Source organism: Hemiscyllium ocellatum, chromosome 34 (genome assembly GCF_020745735.1).
Source record: "Hemiscyllium ocellatum isolate sHemOce1 chromosome 34, sHemOce1.pat.X.cur, whole genome shotgun sequence".
NCBI lineage: Eukaryota > Metazoa > Chordata > Chondrichthyes > Orectolobiformes > Hemiscylliidae > Hemiscyllium > Hemiscyllium ocellatum.
The window spans coordinates 47,427,354-47,447,066 of record NC_083434.1 but is presented as its reverse complement, the minus strand read 5'-3'; the positions used below and the strand labels follow the sequence as shown (position 1 = coordinate 47,447,066).

At 43.6% G+C, this 19,713-nt stretch overlaps 1 protein-coding gene across 2 annotated transcripts in view; it reads right to left on the bottom strand.

The window, feature by feature from the left end:
- The window catches only part of LOC132832309 (cadherin-18-like), a 716,018-nt gene that overhangs the window by 243,883 nt on the left and 452,422 nt on the right, over window positions 1-19,713 (bottom strand). For both annotated transcript variants that reach the window (XM_060850203.1, XM_060850204.1), the window contains one exon: window positions 58-526. In XM_060850203.1, the coding sequence (XP_060706186.1) occupies window positions 58-279 (222 nt within the window). In that variant the 5' untranslated portion in view covers window positions 280-526. The remainder of the gene's footprint in view (window positions 1-57; window positions 527-19,713) is intronic.

The following is a 19,713-nucleotide window of genomic DNA, read 5'->3' as shown; positions in this document are numbered from 1 at the left end:
AATATATCAGGTGCTACAGTTTTCTCAAAGTGATAGTGTAAGAGTTGAATTCGTTACCTTGCCCACGTACTGAGCTTCTGGTCCTATGTGTTCTTCTAAAACAAAGAATTGGTTCCAGACCCAACCACGTTTGGGCCGATGATGGACCTGTCCTTCTCCCTCTAAGTGCTTGCTTTGATTTCTTTCCACCTTAATAGAGTTCTGAACAGACCTTGTGAAAAAGATAAAGCCAAGGCAGAGCAGCACAGGACACAGAGAATGAGTGGGTGGAACTTTCATCGTGACTCCACGTTGAGCTTGATCCAAATTCGTTTGATATTCTCAGATTTTTTTCTGAGGGCAAATCAGCCACCAATAAATCCAATGTCACAAGGCAATCTCAGGAGTTCCTAACCCTTCCATGGCTTGAATACCCACTGCAGAAATGTCAGCTTTTATTCACATGATAGAGAAAAAATATCCTTTAACCACGATGTTGATGTTCTGTAGATCTCATCAAATCTTCCTGTGACTTAACATGTTCAACCTATTGAGAAGACAAGCAGAAATATTAGATCTTCATTATAATCAGAAAAGCAAAGTCCTTCCACTGACACATACACCAGAGGCATTTAAAAAGCACCCTTGCGTTTCCCACTATCTGACACCCAAGAACACAATATCTGACTCTATCCTCAAGCACAATGGCCAAAAACATCAATAACACCTTGATTTGAGCAAATTCACCAAGACACAAGTTGAGTAGAGAGAATATGAGTCATGTTTTGGATTGTTTATTTCTTGTTTATGTATAATCTACTGAGGGGACAGTACTATGATTTTTCCACTTCCAACTGCAAAGGTTTGAATTATTCACAGTCACTGTTATATATCTCCACAGACTTCACCAAAGAAAGCAAGCACCGAGAATGCTGGAGAAACTCAATTGGTTTGACAGGATATGTCGAGAGAGAAACAGAGTTAACATTTTGAGTCTGGGATGGCTCTTCTTTGGAGCTCAGAACATTTCAGACATAGTTCCAAAAATCAGACATTCCAGACTCAAGATGTTAACTCTGTTTCTCTCTCCACAGACCTGCTGAGTTTCTCTCACAATTTCTGTTTTTTCCCCAGACATCCAGGAACTGCAGGATTTTATCAACTGAAGAAAATATACTTCATAATGTATTCTGTAGAATTTTGCTGTTTAATCCCGTGGTGTGATAAGATTCAATGTACATAGCAACATTCAAATGTCAAGCAATCAAACAACAAATGTCATCGACATCCCATCACTACCACTGTGGATTCATGGAAAAAAATCACAAACAAACAGCTTATATTTATATAGCACCTTTAACTTCATAAATCATCCAACGCCATTCTCAGGTGAATTATCAAACAAATTCAGGCACCAGGTCCTGCTAGATAATTTGTTAAACTCCACATCGATCATTCTCTATCACTCTCCCGCCCCCCACTTTACTCTGGTCAATTGGGCCTCTACCTTTGCCTTTATCACATAAGATCATCCTCAGCCCCAAACCTCCAAGATTGTGCTCATTCCCTTCCTTCCAAACACATCACTGTCAAAATCTTGGCGGCTTTGTGATATCACAGAATCAGTCAAAGAATTGTTACAGAATTGTCCCCTGGGCCGGATGGGATTTATTCAGGGATTCTCTGGGAAATCGCATCTCTTGTTAAGAAGAAGAAGGAGGCCAATGTGTTGATGAGGCAAGATGGTTCAGATGAGTCGACGGAGAGTTACAGATCAGCTAGGAAGGATTTAAAGAGAGTGTTAAGAAGAGCAAAAAGAGGACATGAGCAGTCTTTAGAAATAGAATAAAGGAGAACCCTACAGATTTCTATAGCTATGTGTGGAATAAAAAGATGACTAAGGTAGGAATAGGGCCAGTCAAAGACAGAAGTGGGAAGTTGAGTGTGGACCCTGTAGAGATCGGAGAGGTGCTAAATGAACGTTTCTCATCAGTGTTTACTCAGGAAATGGAGAATATTGTAGAGGAGAAGAATGAGGTACGAGATATTAGAAAGGAAACGATTGAGGTTAGTTACGCACAGGTGTTATCAATTCTAGAAGGAGTGAAAGTAGACAAGCCCCAGGCCAGATGGGATTTATCCGAGGATTCTCTGGGAATTTAGGGAGGAGATAACAGAGCCTTTGACTTTGATATTTGAGTCATCATTGTCTACAGGTTTAGTACCTGAGGACTGGATGATTTCAAATGTTGTTCCCTTGTTCAAGAAGGGCAGCAGAGATGACCCAGGTAATTATAGACCAGTGAGCCTTACTTCTGTTGTAGGAAAGGTTTTGGAAAGGATTATAAGAGATAAGATTTATAATCATCTAGCAAGCAACAATTTGATTTCAGATAGTCAACATGGTTTCGTCAAGGGCAGGTCGTGTCTCACAAACCTTTTTGAGAAGGTGACCAAGCATATAGATGAGGGTAGGGCAGTTGACGTGGTATACATGGACTTCAGTAAAGCCTTTGATAACATTCCACATGGTAGGCTGATGGAGAAAATGCAGAGGCATGGAATTGAGGGTGATTTAGCAGCTTGGTTTAGAAACTGGCTTTCTGAAAGAAGGCAGCGAGTAGTGGTTGATGGAAGACATTCAGTCTGGAGTCCAGTTACTAGTGGTGTGCCACAAGGATCTGTTTTAGGACCACTGCTGTTTATCATTTTTATAAATGCCTTAGACACAGGCATAGGTGGATGGATTAGTAAATTTGCAGATGACACTAAAGTCAGTGAAGTAGTGGACAGTTTGGAAGAATGTTACAGGTTGCAAGGGGACTTGGGTAAACTGCAGAAATGGGCTGAGAGGTGGCAAATGGAGTTCAATGCAGCTAAATGTGAGGTGATGCACTTTGGGAAGAATAACAGGATGGCAGAATACTTGGTCAATGGAAAGATTCTTGGTAGTGTGGACGTGTAGAGGGATCTTGGTGTCTTTGTGCATAGATCCCTGAAAGTTGCCTCCCAGGTTGATAGTGCTGTTAAGAAGGCATACACTGTGTTAGGTTTCATTGATAGAGTGATTGAGTTCCAGAACCGCAATATCATGCTGCAACTATACAAAACACTTGTGTGGCCACACTTGGAATATTGTGTACAGTTCTGGTTACCCCATTACAGGAAGGAGGTGGAAAAGCATTGCAGAGGAGATTTACAAGGATGTTGCCTGGTCTGGAGGGAAGGTCCTATGAAGAAAGGCTGAGAGACTTTGGTCTGTTCTCATTGGAGAGAAAAAGGCTAAAGGGGGATTTGATAGAGACATACAAGATGATCAGAGGATTAGATAGGTTAGACAGTGAAAAACTTTTCCCTAGGATGATGATGTCAGCCTGTACGAGAAGGTATAACTACACGTTGAGGGGTGATAGATTTAAGACAGATGTCAGAGGCAGGTTCTTTACGCAGAGAGCAGTAAGGGTGTGGAATGCCCTATCTGCCAATGTAGTCAACTCAGCCACATTAGGGAGATTTAAACAATCCTTAGATAAGCACATGAATGATTTTGGGATAGTGTAGGGGGACGAGCTGAGAATAGTTCACAGGTCGACGCAACATCGAGGGCCGAAGGGCCTGTTCTGCGCTGTATTGTTCTATGTTACAGAGGAGGTGGCAGCTATTTGCTTACCATTCTGGGTCAGCTCTCTGAATGAGCAACTCACCCACAACGTTCTGTCCCTTTCTCCCTGTAATGCTGCACACTGTTCTTCCTCAGATAACAGTCAAATTCCCTCTTGAAAGCCTCAATGGTCTCTGTCGTTCTCTCGGGCTGCACACTGCAGACACTAACCACTTGCAGAATGAGAAAGGTTTTCCTCCCACCAACTCCATGGAGAACAGGCCCATCTTCTCTGATCTATCTTCATAATTAAAATTTCTTATCACTGGAATTACTCCTGTCAACATCTCCAGCACTCTCGCTGTTGCCTTAACATCCTTCCCTAAACATAGCTCTGAAAACTGCACACAATACTCCACATGAAGTTGAAATTACATGTTATGCAAGTTAGCACAACCTCCTTGTTCTAATACTCCAGGTCCCTATTAATAAAGCCCAGAATACTATATGCTTTAGTAACTATTCTCCTCATCTACTGCGCTGCCTTCAGTGACCTCTGCATAAATAGAGCCCCAGGTTTCTCTGTTTGCGAACACTCTGTCAGATTGTCATCTCTATTCCACGGGTTCAATTCTAAGAAGTCGAACTGTAGTTTAATTGGAGTTTTATTGAACTTGCCTGAATTATTAAGATAAGGCCTAAGATCAAATTTAGAACATTTCCAATCGTGCCTCTGTAATCCAGCATTTCGTTGCAACTAATTTGCAACAACAACTGTATAGCACCTCTGGTGTAGTAAAACATTTGACTGTGCTTCATGGGAACGTTATCCAAATTAGTGCAAATTAAACATTAACATCAGTCAACATTGCTTTAAACCACCAAGCAAACTATTTTGAAAATACTTTCAAATTTGAGACAAAATATGCAGACATGAGATTCCATCAAATGTATTATCTTCAGGATTTACATGTTCTCACTGTGGAACATTTGCTCTGAAACCACACACAAGTCTTTAGCTCCTGTACGTGAAAGAGGGAGTGGCATCAGAGCTCTGAGCGAACTGGCACTTTAGACCAAGAATAGACAATAAAATGGTCAGGCATAGGAGCAGAAATTAGGCCATTCAGCCCATTGAGTCTGCTCAGCTATTCAATCATGGCTAATACGTTTCTCAACCCCATTCTCCCGCTTCCTCCTCATAACCCTTGATCCGCTTGATACTCAAGAACTTATTGACAGTTTATATGGATACAACCACCATTGTAGAGTGGAATTAATCATTTTTTAAGGGAGTATTCACAGCAGAAACTAACCATTATATGAAATTCAATTCCTGTGGTTATTGCTAGAGAAGCCAGTAGGTACATCAAAGCAACATAGAATGGCCTGAATATCCTGATCTAGGTCAGAATCTCTATCAGACTAAACATTGCTGATTTGTCTTTGGCGCAGGTTCTGAGGTAGAGTTCTGTCCGAGCTGAAGCACTGCAGTTCAGCATCAGAATCCATGCAGACTGCAGAGTGTTCGATTGCCTGTGAAACCATGTCACTTTGTGCAGCAGTTACTGATGCATTCTGTGATTAAAAGATCCTGAGCAAAGGGAAGTGTGTAAGGTGTAAAGGTGGGTGAGGGGTTACAGTAACTAGGGGCTGATGCTGCAGGGTGATCGTTTGGGTCGGGGGTGAGACTTGGAGAAGCATCAAGGTTAGGGGCAGTTGTAGGTGAATTGGGACGGTGGTAGAGTCAGTTCAGTGAGCGTTGGGACCGAGGGGGGTCAGGTCAAGTCAGGGGGCTATTTGCATGAGGCAGGCAAGTTGGGTTGGGATGGTGACATGAGTGAGAGAGAGTAAGAGAAAGAGAAAGAGGGAAAAAGAAAGAAAGAGTCTGTCTGCAATGTTGGGTCTGTGAGGAATTGTGAGTTAGGTTCAAGTTTGTCTTGAGTGTGTAGGAGGGTATCAAGAGGCTGTTGGGTGTTCTGGTTGGAGTTAGACTGAGAACATCAGATCTGGGGATGGCTGGGGTATGAGGAGTCAGGAGTTGGGACAGGGGTGGGTGGGGCAGTTTCAGGTCTTGGGGGAGTCAGGAGAAGCATGTTTTGGAGTTGGAGAGGGGAACGGAGATTGATAGTTTTCCATTGAGGTTGTTAGTGAAATAGCTGGGGAGGAGTAAGAGCAAGTTTAATCTTCTAAATATTTCCTGGCTATCTATGTAGCTCAGTGAGCCAGGACCCTCTAAAATCTCTGACAAAATCTCAGGCAGGGAGACTTTTTCAGAGAGTTCCAAATGTTGGGTAAGTTCAAACCCATGACTACTTCCATTTGGAAGGATAAGGGCAGCATATACTTGAGAACACCACCCTCTGCAAGATCCCCTCTGCGCTACTCACCATCCTGACTTGGAAACATATCGCCATTCCTTCACTGTCACAAAAATCCTGGAATTCTCTCCCTAACTGCATTGCGGGTAAACCTCCAGCACGTGGACAGCAGCGGTTCAAGAAGGCAGCTCACCCCCACCTTCTCAAGGGGCAACTAGGGATGTGTTGTTAGAAATAGCATTCAACACAAAGGTATATGTAGGAGGTAATATGTAGGAGATGGTCAAAAGGTTTGTCAGAGAAGTAAGTTTTAAAAAGCATCATAAAGAATGAGAATGAGTTACAAAAAGCAGAGAGTTTTTGAAAGAGGATTCCAAAATTTAAAATCCAGAAAAGTAAACAGGAACCAATGACAGCGACAAAAGTGATTTAACCCACTTTACTGTGTTAAAGGCTTGAAAATCAGGTTCCAGCAATTATTTCTAGCTTTATACACACTTAGAAATGTACAACATTCTGATGGAAAACATGAAAGAAATGGTACAAACAATGGAATAAACAACAATGACTTCCCCACCAGTTCACATAAATCTCTGTGCATTCCTCTCCAAAGTTATCAGGTGGCCACAATAATGAGCATGATTCCTCAAGGATGGATTGATGTTCCTAACAAAGTTGAATGTTTAAACTCTCTCTCTGGAACATTTGCACCTTCCAATCAACTTCACAGGAACTTCATTTGTCAGCTCTCTTTGTAATTGAAAGCTTGATGTGATAGAGCAACCTTCTCCCTTTTCATATTGAGCAAGTAAGTGTAACAAATTGAAACAAGTTTGGAATGTGTAATGTACACTGTTAGCAATGGAAAATGTCACACTTATTTTAATAGACTAACAATTCTATTCAATCATCAACCAAATAATGTGATAAATATATTCAGGATTCAGATGCTAACATAATTAGACTAAAGAATTATACTCAACTAATTTTTTTTCCAGTTTTAATCTTGGCCAGTTTAGTAGACAAATGTTGGTGATGGACCAAATTATAGCATTGATATAAAATTTTATAAAGTACATGAACATCAGAAATAATTGTTTAGAGGCTATTTGCACTTTTGTGTTTGCTCAGACATCCAACAACATGGGTCACTAATTTCAAACAGATAAGACAAAATATTTCCTCTTTGAAAATCATGAGTCTTTGAAACTCTTTTCCTGAAAAGGTGGTGGAAGCAGTATCCTTGAATATTTTAAAGGCAGGAGTGGGCAGAATTTCAATAAGGAAGGGGTGTAAGGGAGGAGGAAAAATGGGAACTTCAGGTTACAAGCAGATTAGCCACAATCTTACTGAATGCTGAAGCAAGCTCCAGGGGCTGGCTGGCCTCTTCCTTTTCCCTACACACATGTCAGATTATACTGGTCTCCTCTCTCATCTCCAGATGCACTGGCCTCGGGTTCCTCCATTGCAAAAATTTATCGCTGACTGTTTTGTATCTCCTCTGTAACTCAGAATCCCCTTCTCTCTGGCGTAAAGAAATTCAAAGATTCATGACTCTTTGATTCCTCATCTCAGTTCTACATGGACAACACTTTATTCTAAGTCTGTGACCTCAAGGTCTGGATTCCCTGGTGAGTACAAAAACATTTACTTTGTGGTCACCCTACCAAACCCTTGAAGAATTTTATGTGTCATATTCTTTTATCTGCAAAGCTGTATCGAAGACTCAATTTGAAAAGAGAACTCAAACAAATTTATTTTCATAATGCTACTGAATGGATAGCTTTTGAATTAATTGAGACCACAATAAGCAGATCCTATATGGTTACCCAAAAACAATCTTATTACAGCTCAACACACTCTTTCCAATTTATGAATTTAGAATTAATGCTTGAACTTAATTGTCATTATGAACAATTAAAAGTTCGGCTCATGCTCACAAACCAAAAACTTGTGACAATTGTTGGAGTGGGCAGTTTATACAGAGGGAAAGGATCAGAATTTGTTGAATTAAACTAATGCTTCAGTCAACTCAAGATCCTTTATTTCATTATATGAGGAAGGATATATCCGTTACTGTCATGATAATTATTCAAGAATACAACCTTTCAGATGCACTAATTGGCTACATTTACTGTACTCCAATGATTTCCTGGGCGCTGAAAATATTCCTGTTTCCAAGTCAGTTCCAAATTGCAGAACTCACCGGCCAAGAAAAGTGATAGATAATAATGATGGCAATGTTTGCAATGCTGTGGAGAAAATGGTTAAAGGAAAATGCAGCAAAGTGGAATTAAGGGCAAGAGCAGATCAGCCAAAGACCTTATTGATAAGCACAGCAGCCTGCATGAACCACAGGGTCAACTCTTGCTCCTATTTTACATTTTCTGATACTACAGATAGTAGGGAATCAGTGTCAGGTTGAGGTATGTGTTTGCTCCTCAAAGATTAGCATCAAAAACTCCAAAAGTGATGTCAAGAAATAACCCACAGCTATTTCGTGCAAGGAGACAGTTTTCTTTAACCTACTTCAAGTTCACTTTTTATTTGTGTTTTTATCCCCCAGTGCATTAACTGTGCTCTAAGCTGACATTGGAAAGATTAATCTTCTGTCTTCGTTTTGCAGAGACTTTCTCAGTGAGAGTTGGGATGGTTTTCAAAAACCTGAAGGCAAGGACGTAGGAAAGTAAATCACCACATAGAAAGTTTAATCTTTTTTCAATCTGAAAGTCTATTCAACACCAAAGCATTTTACCTTGGACATGACTTAGAAGTCAGTCTTTTGTGATAACCTTTACCTGACAGCTGTACGATAAGGTACAATTTACTTAAAAGTTTTGTGGAATCTGTAAATTTTATGAATTTGCATCAATTGTAAAGGGGTCAATTATCATTTTCTTGGATAACAATAACAGTAGCAAAAATAATCTGACAGTCATTGGCCTGGAAGCATTACCAATAGGAAGGACATTAGAAACGAAGCCAATCATTTAGCAGACACCAAGAATAGCTGCAGACACAAAGGTGAATTGCTAAAAGCAGCCAAGCTGGATCAGTAAAGATGTTCAATGGTATGATGGAACCTCAAAGAGAAAAATGCAGAGAGAGAGAAAAAGGAATACAAATCACTCATGCAAGAAGAAGCAATAAATTATTTTTGAAGATAATTAGCTTTCTGTGTAATAGAAAAGGACATAAGAGCTCTCGCAAGTAATGCATGAGTTGTCTATAAAGATTTCAAATCTAGAAAGCTTTGTGAATAAGTCAGAACTGCTGAACATTTGGGTGTTTTCCAGATGTGGACAAATCAGGAACTGGGGTGTAAGGGATTGGTAAGTTTAAGAAGAATTATGGAAAGCTAAACCTTCAGCACAGTGCTGACCTGAGAGGGGAGGCTTGTAGAAAGGTATCCAGTTATAGAGTCATACAGTCTCACAGCACAGAAACAAATCCTTCGGCCCATCTCATCCATGCCGACCAGGTTTCCAAAACTGAACTAGTCCCATTTACCTGTATTTGGCCCATATCCCTCTAAAACCTTCCTACCCATCTACCTGTCCAAATGTCTTTTAAATGTTGTAATATACTCGCCCTTACCACTATCTCTGACAGCTCGGTCCATATATGCAGCACCCACAATGTGAATTGATGATAATCACACTGTGAGACTAAGTGGTGAAATATCTTGTAGATACAACTCTTGACCAACCTTTTCTGAAAAACAGCAAACCATTCTGGGATTATGGAAGTTTGCAGGGTCACATTGGGTGTGGAGTGATGTGGCTGCTTAATGGTTGAGTAAATTTTTATTAGTTGAGTAAATTATGTTTTTGGTTTATCACCTATTTAATGTGAAATTTACATATTAAATTGAAGTATCATTTACTTGTTTACTTAGATTTAATTTATGCTGGTCCAGATTTGTATTAAAAATAAAAGTTGCAAAACTGAAGATGTTGTTGACTGACTTCCTCTTTGAGGTTAATTTAGTTATTTTGGTTAATGGGCCCGATATACATCCTAACAGTTCTGATCAGCATTTTGACAGTAGTTTTCAGATCATGAGACTTTTCATGTCAACAGTTTGTTTGGCTCTAGAGACTCTGATCTTGGAATATTACACTTGTTAAATCAGCAACAATTTGATTGATAACTGGTTGCATTATTCTCATGAAAAGAAGAGGAGGCTGCATTACACAGAATTCCTTCAAATGCTAGACAGATGTTATGACTAACCAAGGAAAGTCTACAAGCCATAAAACTCTTGGGACCTGATAGACTGATTGAATAAAAAGAAAACACAAATAGTTCATCTCAATTTCTTCCCAACTTAAATTCCCCCGACCACATTTACAATGGGGGCTTTCTGTCTTTACAATCTCCTCCCAGGGACAGCGCTGCAACGTCAGGTTTCAGTCCCCTGGCTCCTCAATCTATGACACCAAGCAATTGTGATGTAGAGAGGCCGGTGTTGGACTTGGGTGGACAAAGTTAACAATTGCAACACCAGGTTATAGTCCAACAGGTTTATTTGGAAGCACTAGCTTTCGGAGCGCTTTTCCTCTTTCAGATGGACAACCACCTGATGAAGGAGCGTCGCTCCGAAAGCTAGTGCTTCCAAATAAACCTGTTGGACTATAACCTGCTGCTGTGTGATTTTTAACTTTGACCAAGAAACTACACCAACCAGCTCATCAGCTCCCTTGGGATTTACTATTAAGCAACACCTTGACTAACCCCAATCTCATAATATTTAAAAGCAACAACAGAATATATGACATACATTAGAGATCATCCCTAATAGATATCCAATGTTCTCAAGCCTCGATTCATTATAGACCACCCTAATAGAGAAGCATTGTTCTCAAGCCTTGATTCACCTGAAAACTACAATCACATGGGATAATTATTCTAAACTCACTTCAAAAGGGACAGACATTTTCATGTTAAACCACGTGAACACTTTTTCCCCCGGTCTGACCAGAATTTGAGTTTGCCCACCAGTTTTAAGTTGTAAGATAACAATTCAATTCCATTCAAACAACAATTTGATTTTCCAAGATTGGACTGTTGCTTATTACCTTGGCATTTACCAGTGACAAAAACTAAACAAATCCTTGCTGCAAACAGAGGAAAGCTTCCGCCACCCTGCAGTCAGTTCTATTTGTACACTGACAGATCAGTGTTGGGGGAGAAGCAGATGTTTCATGGTGTTAACCTGCTTCATGGCTGACCATTGCCATTTCTACTCTAAGGTGTCTCCACCAGTTGATGAGCTTCAGTCGAAGTACAAGGATGTGGGAGAAATGTCCCAGTGGAGATCCTCCAACATTGAAGCACAATGAAGATTCAAATGATACATATTCTCCTGCCCCTGCAGTAAGGTTCCAAGAAGCAATACAGTACAAGTCGAGGCTATAATGACAGCCAGTTTTGAGTCAGTAAGCTTTTCTACTTCATTTCCAGGGTCTTACCTCACCATTTGCTCAAACATCAGCACATTTTTATTTACTTTGAGTTCTTTATATGTACCAGCAATCTACAATATAGCATAACTGCGAGCTGTATATTCCCACATTCAGTAAAAGAGTTTTATTGAGTGAGATTCACTGGGTTCTGGATCAGTGGAGCTGGAAGAGCACAGCAGTTCAGGCAGCATCCAAATTGCAGCGAAATCAACGTTTCGGGCAAAAGCCCTTCATCAGGAATAAAGGCAGTGAGCCTGAAGCGTGGAGAGATAAGCTAGAGGAGGGTGGGGTGGGGAGAAAGTAGCATAGAGTACAATGGGTGAGTGGGGGAGGGGATGAAGGTGATAGGTCAGGGAGGAGAGGGTGGAGTGGATTGGTGGAAAAGGAGATAGGCAGGTAGGACAAATCCGGACAAGTCATGGGGACAGTGCTGAGCTGGAAGTTTGGAACTAGGATGAGGTGGGGGAAGGGGAAATGAGGAAACTGTTGAAGTCCACATTGATGCCCTGAGGTTGAAGTGTTCCGAGGCAGAAGATGAGGCGTTCTTCCTCCAGGCGTCTGGTGGTGAGGGAGCGGCGGTGAAGGAGGCCCAGGACCTCCATGTCCTCGGCAGAGTGGGAGGGGGAGTTGAAATGTTGAGCCATGGGGTGGTGTGGTTGATTGGTGCGGGTGTCCCGGAGATGTTCCCTAAAGCGCTCTGCTAGGAGGCGCCCAGTCTCCCCAATGTAGAGGAGACCGCATCGGGAGCAACGGATACAATAAATGATATTAGTGGATGTGCAGGAAAATCTTTGATGGATGTGGAAAGCTCCTTTAGGGCCTTGGATAGAGGTGAGGGAGCAAGTGTGGCCATAGGTTTTACAGTTCCTGCGGTGGCAGGGGAAGGTGCCAGGATGGGAGGGTGGGTTGTAGGAGGGCGTGGACCTGACCAGGTAGTCACGGAGGGAACAGTCTTTGCGGAAGGTGGAAAGGGATGCGGAGGGAAATATCTCCCTGCTGGTGGGGTCTTTTTGGAGGTGGCGGAAATGTCGGCGGATGATTTGATTTATGCGAAAGTTGGTAGGGTGGAAGGTGAGGACCAGGGGCATTCTGTCGTTGTTACGGTTGGAGGGGTGAGGTCTGAGGGCGGAGGTGCGGGATGTGGACAAGATGCGTTGGAGTGCATCTTTAATCACATGGGAAGGGAAATTACGGTCTCTAAAGAAGGAGGCCATCTGGTGTGTTCTATGGTGGAACTGGTCCTCCTGGGAGCAGATACGGCGGAGGCGGAGGAATTAGGAATAGGGGTTGGCATTTTTGCAAGAGGTAGGGTGGGAAAAGGTGTGATCCAGGTAGCTGTGGGAGTCGGTGGGTTTGTAAAGAATGTCAGTATCAAGTTGGTAGTCATTAATGGAGATGGAGAGGTCCAGGAAGGGGAGGGAGGTGTCAGAAATGGTCCAGGTAAATTTAAAGTCAGGGTGGAATGTGTTGGTGAAGTTGATGAATTGCTCAACCTCCTCGCTGGAGCACAAGGTGGCGCCAATGCAGTCATCAATGTATCGGGGGAAGAGGTGGGGAGTGGTGCCGGTGTAATTACGGAAGATCCTGTTCTACGTAGCCAACAAAGAGACAGGCATAGCTGGGGCCCATATGTGTGCCCATGGCTACCCCTTTGGTCTGGAGGAAGTGGGAGAATTCAAAGGAGAAATTGTTAAGGTGAGGACCAGTTCGGCCAAACGAATGAGAGTGTCGATGGAAGGGTACTGTTGGGGGCGTCTGCAGAGGAAACAATGGAGGGCTTGGAGGCCCTGGTCATGGCGGATGGAGGTGTAGAGGGATTGGACATCCATGCTGAAGATGAGGCATTGAGGACCAGGGAAATGGAAGTCTTGGAGGAGGTGGAGGGCGTGGGGGGTGTCTCGAACGTATGTGGGAATGCCTGGACTAGGGGGGATAGAACAGTGTCGAGGTAGGTAGAGATGAGTCCAGGAGCATGCTGAGACAATGGGTCAGCCAGGGTGGTCAGGCTTGTGGATCTTGGGAAGGAGGTAGAACCGGGCAGTGCGGGGTTTTCATAACATGAGATTCACTGGGGCCAGACCACCAATGAGAACATACAATCTTCCACTTTTCTTTTTATTTAATGACAGGATGATGGCATCACTGGCTCAGCCAATATTTTTGGCCCATCCCAGATGGCAGTTAAGAGTTCATCACTTTGCTGTGGGTCTGGAGTCACTTGTAGGCCAGACCAGATAATGATGGCAGTTTCCTTCCCTAAAAACATTTGTGAACCAGATGGTTTTTTCCTGACATTTGATGGTCATCATTAGAGCCATAATTCCAGAATCTTATTGAACTCAAATTCCACCATCTGCTGTGACAGGATTTAAACCCAGGTCCCCAGAACATTACCAGGGTCTCTGGATTAACAATTCAGGAATAATACCTGTATGGCATCACCTCCATTCTGTATCTCATTAGGTACGGATTCAGGCTCAAGAGCATTTTTCTGGCAAAATTGTGTGGAAGTGCTGGTCGTTGGTGGGACCATGCAGCCTTCTTGCTGTCAGTGCTGTATTTAAACCTAGCTTCATGTCAGCTCAGATGCTGTCAGTCAGAAACTGGCTCCCATTCTGTATTTTTCAAGGTTCTACATCCTGGAAATTCACAGAAAAAGATGTTCGCTCCTGGTTTAGATGACAGGCATCTGAAGGTGCTGATGGACCAGATGGGGACAGGACAGTGGTTTAGTGGCGGCACAGTGGCTCAGTGGTTAGCACTGCTGCCTCAATGCACCAGGGACTCGGTTTCGATTCCAAACTCAGGCGACTGTCTGTGTGGAGTTTGCACATTCTCCCGTGTCTGTGTGGGTTTCCTCTGGGTGCTCTGGTTTCCTCCCGCAATCCAAAGATGTGCAGCTTTGGTTATCTGGCCATGCTAAATTGCCCACAGTGTTCAGGGATGTGTAGGTTAGGTGCATTAGTCAGGGGCAATGGAGAGTAATAGGGCAGGCGAAGCATCTGGGCCAGATACTTTTTGGAGGATCAGTGTCAACTTGTTGGGCTGAAGGGCCTCTTTCCACACTGTAGGGATTCTATGATTCTATGCTATAGCCTGCTGACCAGATGTAGCCAGCTTAAAGCCAGATGGCAGAATGGGTCATTCCTCTATCCCAGGTAACGCACAATGCAGAGCAGTGCCGGAAGAAGTCATTGAGTCGGAAGAGATAGGAGAGGTCTTGAATGAGTACTTTTCTTCAGTATTTACAAATGAGAGGGACCGTATTGTTGAAGAGGAGAGTATGAAATAGGCTGGTAAGCTAGAGGAGATACTTGTTAGGAAGGAAGATGTGTTGGGCATTTTGAAAAACTTGAGGATAGACAAGTCCCCCGGGCCTGACGGGATATATCCTAGGATTATGTGGGAAGCAAGAGAGGAAATTGCAGAGCCGTTGGCAATGATCTTTTCATCTTCACTGTCAACGGGGGTGGTACCAGGGGACTGGAGAGTGGCAAATGTTGTGCCCCTGTTCAAAAAAGGGAATAGGGATAACCCCAGGAATTACAGGACAGTTAGTCTTACTTCGGTGGTAGGCAAAATAATGGAAAGGGGACTGAGGGACAGGATTTATGAGTATCTGGAAAGACACTGCTTGATTAGGGACAGCCAGCACGGATTTGTGAGGGGTAGGTCTTGCCTTACAAGTCTTATTGAATTCTTTGAGGAGGTGACCAAGCATGTGGATGAGGGTAGAGCAGTGGATGTAGTGTACATGGATTTTAGTAAGGCATTTGATAAGGTTCCCCATGGTAGGCTTATGCGGAAAGTCAGGAGGCATGGGATAGTGGGAAATTTGGTCAGTTGGATAGAGAACTGGCTAGAGAAGTCAGAGAGTGGTGGTAGATGGTAAATATTCAGCCTGGAGCCCAGTTACAAGTGGAGTTCCGCAGGGCTCAGTTCTGGGTCCTCTGCTGTATGTAATTTTTATTAATGACTTGGGAGAGGGAATTGAAGGGTGGGTCAGTAAATTTGCAGATGATACGAAGATTGGTGGAGTTGTGGATAATGAGGAGGGCTGTTGTCGGCTGCAAAGGGACTTAGATATGATGCAGAGCTGGGCTGAGGAGTGGCAGATGGAGTTCAACCCTGTCAAGTGTGAGGTTGTCCATTTTGGAAGGACAAATAAGAATGCGGAATACAGGGTTAACGGTAGGGTTCTTAGTAAGGTGGAGGAGCAGAGGGATCTTGGGGTCTATGTTCATAGCTCTTTGAAAGTTGCCACTCAGGTGGATAGAGCTTGTAAGAAGGCCTATGGTGTATTAGCGTTCATTAGCAGAGGGATTGAATTCAAGAGTCGTGAGGTGATGTTGCAGCTGTACAGGACTTTGGTTAGGCCACATTTGGAGTACTGTGTGCAGTTCTGGTTGCCCCACTTTAGGAAAGATGTGGAAGCTTTGGAGAGGGTGCAGAGGAGATTTACCAGGATGTTGCCTGGAATGGAGAATATTTCGAATGAGGATAGGTTGAGTGTGCTTGGCCTCTCAAGGATGAGGGGTGACTTGATAGAGGTTTATAAGATGATCAGGAGAATAAATAGAGTAGACAGTCAGAGACTTTTTCCCCGGGTACAACAGAGTGTTACAAGGGGACATAAATTTAAGGTGAAGGGTGGAAGGTATAGCGGGGATGCCAGGGGTAGGTTCTTTACCCAGAGTGTGGTGGGGGCATGGAATGCGCTGCCTGTGGGAGTGGCAGAGTCAGAATAATTGGTGACATTTAAGCGGAAATTGGATAGGTGTTTAAGCTAGGACAAATGTTCGGCACAACATCGTGGGCCGAAGGGCCTGTTCTGTGCTGTATTGTTCTATGTTCTATCTATGTTCAACAACCTACTTCCCTCCACAAGGGCAAGTGCTACCATCTTCTTTCTGTCACTTTATACTCACAGGGCCACCACTCACATGAGGGTCTATTTCTGTCAATGCTTTGCACCAAGGCTCATGGACAATAGTTCTCACTATTGCCTGCATCATGTTCACCCCATATCTTTCCCCAATACATTCCCCCAAATTACAAACCCTTCCTATTCACTCACTGGAGACAGCTCTACACCAGTCTTGCTCCTGGCTCACCGCTAATACCTCTCCCATCCACGATTTCAGCTGGCTGCCTGCCATCCTTTTCCACATTGCAAGAATTTTAGGCTGGGGCTGTTTTCCCTGGAATGTCGGAAGCTGAGGGTGACCTTATGAAAGTTTATAATATCCCGAGAGGCGCGGACAAGGCAAGTAGACCAGAACTTTTCCTGTTGCAAGAAATTCCAGCATTGGGATCAATGTCCATTAGACCTGGAATACCCAGACCACCTGTACCTGACCACAGGACTGGCTGGAGCCAGCCCCTTCATGTGGACTTGAACAAAGCACCAAAACACCATGACTGTGTCATAGCGTCACAGTCATAGAGATGTACAACACAGAAACGGACCCTTCGGTCCAACCTATCCATGCCGATCAGATATCCCAACCCAATCTAGTCCCACCTGCTCGCACCTGGCCCATATCCCTCCAAACCCTTCGTATTCATGTACCCACCCGTATGCCTTTTAAATGCTGTAATTGTACCAGCCTCCATTACTTCCTCTGGCACCCATTCCATCCATGCACTACCCTCTGTATGAACAGGCTGCCCCTTAGGTCCCTTTTATATCTTTCCCCTCTCACCCTGAACCTATGTCCTCTAGTGTTGGACACCTCGACCCCAGGGAAAAGATCTGGTCTACTTGCCTTGTCCGTGCGTCTCATGATATTATAAACTTTCATAAGGTCACCCTCAGCTTCCGACATTCCAGGGAAAACAGCCACAGCCTAAAATTCTGGTGCGGCTACACTGAGTATTGCATACAGCTCTGGTCATCACATTATAGGTAGGATGTGGAAGCTTTGGAAAGGGTGCATAAGAGATTTACTGGGATGTTGCCAGGTATGGAGGGGGCTTTTTCCTCAGATGGTGATGGTTAGCATTGAGGGACATAGCTTTAAATTGAGGTGTGATAGATATAGGACAGGTGTCAGAGGTAGTTTCTTTACTCAGACAGTAGTAATGGTGTGGAATGCACTGCCTGCAACATTAGTAGACTCACCAACTTTAAGGGCATTTAAATGGTCATTGGATAAACATATAGATAAAAACGAAACAGTGTAGACTAGATGGGCTTCAGATTGGTTCCACAGGTCAGCACAACATCGAGGGCCGCAGGGCATGTACTACACTGTAATGTTTTATGTTCTATGCTCTATTCAGCCTTTCTCGATAGCTCTAATCCTCCAGCCCTGGCGACATCCTTGTAAATCTTTTCTGAATCCTTTCAGGTTTTACAACATCTTTCCGATAGGAAGGAGACCAGAAGTACACGCAATATTCCAACAGTGGCCTAACCAATGTCCTGTACAGCCGCAACATGACCTCCCAACTCCTGTACTCAATACTCTGACCAATGAAGGAAAGCATACCAAATGCCTTCTTCACTATCCTATCTACCTGCGACTCCACTTTCAAGGAGCTATGAACCTGCACTCCAAGGTCTCTTTGTTCAGCAACACTCTCTAGGACCTTACCATTAAGTGCATACGTCCTGCTAAGATTTGCTTTCCAAAAATGCAGCACCTCGCATTTATCTAAATTAAACTCCATCTGCCATTTCTCAGCCCATTGGCCCATCTGGTCCAAATCCTATTGTAATCTGAGGTAACCCTCTTCGCTGTCCACGACACCTCCAATTTTGGTGTCATCTGCAAACTTACTAACTGTACCTCTTATGCTCGCATCCAAATCATTTATGTAAATGACAAAAAGTAGAGAACCCAGCACCGATCCTTGTGGCACTCCACTGGTCACAGGCCTCCAGTCTGAAAAACAACCTTCCACCACCACCCTCTGTCTTCTACCTTTGAGCCAGTTCTGTATCCAAATGTTTAGATCTCCCTGTATTCCGTGAGATCTAACCTTGCTAATCAGTCTCCCATGGGGAACCTTGTCGAACGCTTTACTGAAGTCCATATAGACCACATCTACTTCTCTAGCTTCCCACAAAATTCTAAGATACACCCGATCAGGTCCTGGGGATTTATCCACTTCTATACATTTCAAGAAATCCAGCACCTCCTCGTCTATAATATGAGCACTTTTCAAGATGTCACCATCTATCTCCCACATTCTGTACCTTCTATATTCTTCTTCACAGTAAACACTGATGGAAAATACTCATTCAGTATCTTCTCCATCTCCTGCAGCTCCACACATGCACTGCCTTGCTGATCTCTGGGCGGGGGGGCTGATTCTCCCCCTCGTTACCATTATGTCCTTAAAGTGTTTATAAAATGCTGCCTGGAACCCCCTCCCACCTTTGAACCCCTTCAGGACTTTGCCTTCCAGGAATGCCAGTTTGGGTGCCAGCTGTAAGTGTGACATTGCTGTCACACGGTACCACACAGCAACATGTTCAACCAGCTGACTATACAGCTCCTCCCTCAGGTTGCCACCTCCCACCCTCTGCTAAAAGGCAACACCACACACACAGCTAACAGCTTCCAAGTAAGTGCAGGGTGAGTAAGCGCTAACCATTTAGCCATAAGGCGCATCCTGCGTACATGAGATGTATACATCCTCCTGTGTGCAAAGCAACCTGGGAGAAGTACACAATCACACGCCATCTGATCTCCAAAGCCAAGTTCAGAGGAGGATTGAAATGGCATGAAAGTCAGACTGAAGGCAGTCTTGATAATATGATGAGAAAGTGAGTAACTTTGATCCCTCAAAGTTGCCACCCAACTGGATAGGGTACTTAAGAAAACATATAGTGTTTTGGCTTTCCTTAACAGGGGGATCGAGTTTAAGAGCCACGAGGTTTTGCTACAGCTCTACAAGTCCCTGGTGAGACCACACTTGGAATATTGTGTCCAGTTCTGGTCGCCCTACTATAGGAAAGACAGAGGCTTTGGAGAGGGTACAAAGAATGTTTACTAGGACTGGAGGGCTTGCCTTAGGGAGAAAGCTTGGACTTTTCTCTCTGGAGAGAAGGAGGAAGAGAGGAGACCTGATCGAGGTGTACAAGATAATGAGAGGAATAGATAGAGTCAATAACCAGAGACTTTTCCCCAGAACAAGATTGACTGGGACGAGGGGTCATAGTTTGAAGATATGAGGAGAAAGGTATAGAGGAGAAATCAAAGGTAGATTCTTTACGCAGAGAGTTGTGAATGCATCGAATGCGTTGCCAGCTGTGGTGGTGGAAGCAGGGTCATTGGGGACATTTAAGTGACTGCTGGACCTGCACATGGATAGCAGTGAGCTGAGGGGTGCA